The sequence below is a fragment of the Ananas comosus genome, linkage group 1, assembly GCF_001540865.1.
Source record: "Ananas comosus cultivar F153 linkage group 1, ASM154086v1, whole genome shotgun sequence".
NCBI classification, from domain to species: Eukaryota; Viridiplantae; Streptophyta; class Magnoliopsida; order Poales; family Bromeliaceae; genus Ananas; species Ananas comosus.
The window spans coordinates 14,623,295-14,628,728 of record NC_033621.1 but is presented as its reverse complement, the minus strand read 5'-3'; the positions used below and the strand labels follow the sequence as shown (position 1 = coordinate 14,628,728).

The 5,434-nt window shown below is 40.9% G+C and overlaps 1 protein-coding gene across 1 annotated transcript; it reads left to right on the top strand.

Annotated features, from left to right (window-relative positions):
* LOC109707780 (NDR1/HIN1-like protein 10) lies at window positions 2,088-3,068 on the top strand. The gene has a single exon (XM_020229315.1). The coding sequence runs from the start codon at window positions 2,214-2,216 to the stop codon at window positions 2,889-2,891; it is 678 nt and encodes a 225-aa protein (XP_020084904.1). The 5' UTR covers window positions 2,088-2,213; the 3' UTR covers window positions 2,892-3,068.

Genomic DNA, 5,434 nt, shown 5'->3' with positions numbered 1-5,434 from the left:
GTTAATAATCTCTTGAAGATATAAAAAGTCATCATGACTTCCCTTAGAATTTAAAGCACGTTCAAAATTAAGTTAATATTTTTAAATACCATTTTTCCCTCATATCTCTCGTCAATATATATACTAATAGTTTTGAATTGGCCAATTGGCATAAAAAATTCACTTATTTTGGACTTTTGCAAAATTCGGCCACCTTTTTCGTTTTTGCAAATTCGGTCCGCTTTTTCAGCAAACTGACCAAAATACCCTTATACTTTTTTCTCTCTTCTTTTTTTTTTCTCTCGTTCTTTTTTTCTTTCTCTTCCCAGAGAGCGGCGAAGGCGGAGGAGGCAGCTTGTCCGGCGCATCCTTACCCTCACCCGCACATTCCCGCACCTTTCTCGTCTCTGACCCTGCCAAGGCCGCACCGCGAACTCTTTTTTTTTTCCTCTCTGACTCTCCTCCACCGTTTCCGACGACGACGCCTCTCTCGCCTTCCCCGCCCTTCTCGTCCTTTCCCTCTCCTTCCTCCTCTGCCGCCTCCGACGACGAAGAATCTTCGCCGGTGTCGACAATATGCCGACGCATCCCTACCATCGCCTGTAGACCCCCGCACCTTCCTCGCCTCCGACCCTGTCGAGGGCGCGCCGCGACTCTTTTTTTTTTTTCCCCTCTTCGACTCTCCTCCACTGTCTCCCACGACGACGCCTCTCTTGCCCTTCTCCGCCCTTCTCGTCCTCTCCCTCTCCCTCTTCCTCTGCCGCCTCCGACGACGATGCATCTTCGCCGGCGCCGACGCCGGCGCCGACACCGTGGAGGTCACTGCGGCGCTGCAGCCTCGGAGCGGGGGGTTCTTAGCGCCATCGTTGCCGACACCGTGGAAAGGGGTGACCAAAAAAATTATAAAAAAAGTAAGAAAAAATAAAGATAAAAAATTATAGAAAAATAATGATGAAGATGAAATTGCATCGTTAACTGCAAAAAAAATTATAAGTTGCACTACTTAAGATGTAAACTGCAGTTTTAAAATAAAAATTACACTCTTTAAACGAAAATTACACTTTTTGGAAGATATTTACACTGTTTCTCCTCTTATTGCACTCTTTCAGAAGTAAATTGCACCACTAAGATGAAAATTATAATCTTTAAACAAAAGTTGCACTGTTTCTCCTCTTGTTGCACCATATCTTCTCTTGTTACACTATTTTTTATCTTAAACTGTACCCATTTAAGAGATATTTATATTGTTTCTCCTCTTGTTGCACTGTTTTTCCTCTTGTTGCACTATTTCTCCTCTTGTTTCATTATTTCTCCTCTCAAATGCTACAATTTAAGATAAAAACAGTATAACATGCAGGAGGAGAAATAGTGCAATAAAAGGAGAAACAGTGCAACAAGAGGAGAAACAGTATAAATATCTCTTTAAGGGGTGCAGTTTAAAATAAAAAATAATATAACAAGAGGAGAAATAGTGCAATAAGAGAAAAAACAGTGCAACTTTCGTTTAAAGAGTGTAACTTTCATCTTAATAGATTCAGTTTACATTTAAAAGAGTGCAATAAGAGGAGAAACAGTGTAAATATTTTTCAAAGAGTGTAATTTTTGTTTAAAAAGTGTAATTTTTATTTTAAAGCTGTAGTTTACATTTTAAGTAATGCAACTTATAATTTTTTTTCAGTTAACGATACAATTCCATCATCATCATTCTTTTTCTATAATTTTTTTATTTTTTTTTTCTTGCGTTTTTTATAATTTTTTAAAAGCAATCCAGTTAAACTCGAATTTATGCATCATATATATAAAAATAAAAACAAGGAAAAAGAAATGAAGGAGAAATGCCACGAAGGCCATTTAGGCGCGTTGTCTTGACCACGCCCCACACCTGTCCGAGTGTCAATTCCCACCATTTCGAAATACTAGACGTAGTAACCAATCCAAACGCGTTAACATCCATGTATACTACCAAATTAAAACCAAAGCCGCAGCTATTCACGACTCTTCAATACTTTAATTTCCCCTTCGGAAACTTCTCCTCCCATTCTCCATATATAGATCCCCGCGTAACTCTCTCTCTCTCTCTCTCTATAAATATATAAATAGATCCCACTTGATCCTCATATCCTATCCTCTCCAAACCCATTAATCAACATCTCTCTCTAATTAGTTATCTCCTCTTTAGTTCGCACAGATTCTCTCTCTCTCTCTCTCTCTCTCTCTCTCTCTCTCTCTCAATTATGGCTGACGCGAAGCAAGCCAACCTAAGCGGCGCCTACTACGGCCCGCCGATCCCCCCGCAGAACACGTACCGCAGCGTCGGCCGCAGCTCCGGCTGCAACCCCTGCGCCTGCCTCTTCTGCACCCTCTTCAAGCTCATCTTCTCCATCGTCGTCATCCTCGGCATCATCGTCCTCGTCGTCTGGCTCGTCATCCGCCCCTACGGCCTCAAAGCCCACGCCGAGTCCGCCGCCCTCACGCAGTTCGCCCTCTCCTCCTCCAACACCCTCGACTTCAACCTCACCGTCGACATCGCCGTCCGCAACCGCAACAAGAGGATCGGCATCTACTACGACTACATCGAAAGCCAAGCGTTCTACGACGGCGACCGCTTCGGCTTCGAGCTGCTGCCGCCCTTCTACCAGGGCCACAAGACGACCAGCGAAATTAAGCCCGTGTTCCAGGGGACGCAGCTGATGCTCGGGAACTCGGTTTCGACGACCTACAACACAGAAAAAGGTAAAGGGTTTTACAACGTCGACGTGAAGGTGTACACTAAGCTCAGGCTCAAGATATGGATCTTTAAGATTCACCATGTTAATCCCACGATTAAGTGCACTTTGAGCTTACCTGTTCCCAGCAACACGAGCTCAACGTCCACGGTGAATTTGGGGACCGATTGTGACGTGGACTACTAATTAATACGTAAACATATATATTAGCTATATATATTTCTATTTGTTGATTCTTTTTGTTTTTTCGCTTATTTTATGAGAGAGTATTTATTTATATATATGTTGGTTGTATGGAGATATTTGTACACTTTTTTGTATATTTACAGCACGAGATGAGTGAATAAATTGATGTTTTATTAAGTGGGTTGGTCATGTTATATTAATTATGTGGATGGTGATCGAATGATGGTGATGGACTATTGACTTATTCAGTAGTTTGACAAATTTAAACACGACTTATCGAGATTACTTCGCTAATAAGGCGTGTGGCAAAGTCACAGTTTACTCAGTAAGAACACCGACACGTGTCGATCATACAAGTATAAATGGAGGTTTGGACAGCAAAATTAAGTATTGCATTCTCCTAGGTTAGGTGAATTTGATTTATAATTTATTTATGTCAATAAATCAAACGCAATTAATTTTTTTTCGCACTGAAAGTACCAACATGGCCACGGCACTACGACTATAAAATTCTAAAAATCTTGTAGGAATACTGGATGTTTTATTTAGATTTTTTTTGTTAAAAAAATTTACAAGTTTTGTAATTTTGTAAAGCTGATTTGTATTATTTTGGTTTCTCCGATTTAGCCCCATATTATTATATTCTTTTCAGAACACTCTTATTTATGTATAAAATACGTATAGAAATGATCACCTGCATGTTGGTTGCACTCGATGAGGCATACAACTCACTATTTTGCCCGGATGTTGGAAATAGAAGTCGTTATTCGCTCTTGTCGTTGTTTGTTCCGCGAAAAATTCAAAAATTGGCCGTCCAAAATATACGCCGGATATGTCTCCTAGTTTTAATGGGATATTATCGACGGTTTGTTAGGGGATTCTCCAAGATCGCTTCCACTTTAACCCGTTTGACTCGGAAGGAGAAAAGTTCCAATGGATGCCTAAGTGCTAGCAGAGATTTGAGGAGCTCAAAAATAGTCTAACATGCACCANACTATTCCCATCCTTAGTTGGTTATCCAGAAATAAGAATATAATATTAATTTGATTAATTATTATTTTAAATATATTAATTAGGTTAATTCATGATTTAAAATTATTAATTAGAGTTTAATTAATTTTGTTTCAGGAATAAAGATGGAACACAATTCTAGATTTATCCCGTGTTATACCAACTTATTTCAGATATCCAAAAACTACTCTTCTCGGGTACGAAAAATAGCGTTTAGATGTAAAGGAGGTGATAAGATGTTATCTCCGCCCTTATCCCCGAACCAAACGAAGTGTAAAAATCTTGTAGGAATGCTAGCTGTTTTATTTAGGCTTTTTTGTTAAAAAGAATTACTAGTTTTGTAATTTTGTAAAACCGATTCGTACTATTTTGGTTCTTCGATTTAGCCCCATATTATTATATTTTTTCCAAAATATTATTATATATGCATAAAATACGTATAAGAATGAGTTCGCCATTGCCGGGGGTGTAGTGTCCCTGGTGCTTCGCTGTTCGTGGAACTCAGCATCTGAAGCTTGTTGACACGTCTGGTGAGTGTCGGGACAAGTAGGAATCGTTTTGGCGTGAATTGGACGCAAAACAAACTCAGTGTGAGGCGAGAGTGGAGTTTTAGCACTAAAATCTGCAAAGTGCAGGATTTCAGTATTGAGTACCGGTACCTGAGAGAAGTACCAGTACCCTAGTGGAATTACAGGGTTGGATGCTCTCGGCTTTGCGCATGTTTGATGCTGAGTACCGATACCTACTTGTCGAGTACCGGTACCGAGCCCGAGTACCGGTACTGCATCGGATGAGTACCGGTACCCAGTGCGCGAGACAGCAGTGTGAGAAGCTGAGTACCGGCATTCAAGTTGAGTACTGGTACTCCAGCTGTAATTTTAAGTTGGTGAAGGAAAATTTGGTCCTTTTGGTTGTGATGTTAATCCCAACCGACCCCAGCTCTATATAGTATGTTAGAAGCTTTGCTCAGTAGGTTCTTCTTCTTCTTCTCTCTCTCTAGCTAGTGAATAACCGTATGTTGTGGAGGTCGTGGCTCGAGCTCCGGTGGATTTCTCGCTTGCTCGGAGGATTGTTTGTGCGTGTGGGTCGAGACTGGTTGAGGGTTGGAGGTCAAGCGGGCGTGCGGGTTTCTCTAGTCGACTTCTTACCGACGTTGGACAAGCGTTCGAGGTGGGTTAATGTTTACCGAAATCGTTGGATTTTCTCCTTAGTCGGGCTTTTGTCAGCATGTATGTTTTGTGTAGTATCATGTTTAGTAGCTCAATTCATCGATTTGCATAGTTTTTATAGAATATGAATTTGGAGCCTTAAGTTTAGAACCTTTTTATATGTTGAACTTGGAATTGACTTAAGAGAAAACCAGTAAACCTACACTGTCAATTTCTGAAAAATTATCAGATTTAGTTACAGGAGCTACTGTATTTTGTATCACCGCTGTTAGTGCGTAGTGAATATGTCACGCCCCACGCCCCGCCTATTTGGTCGGGTTCGGGGACACCGACAGACCGCCGAACGGACAGATTTACTCTTGT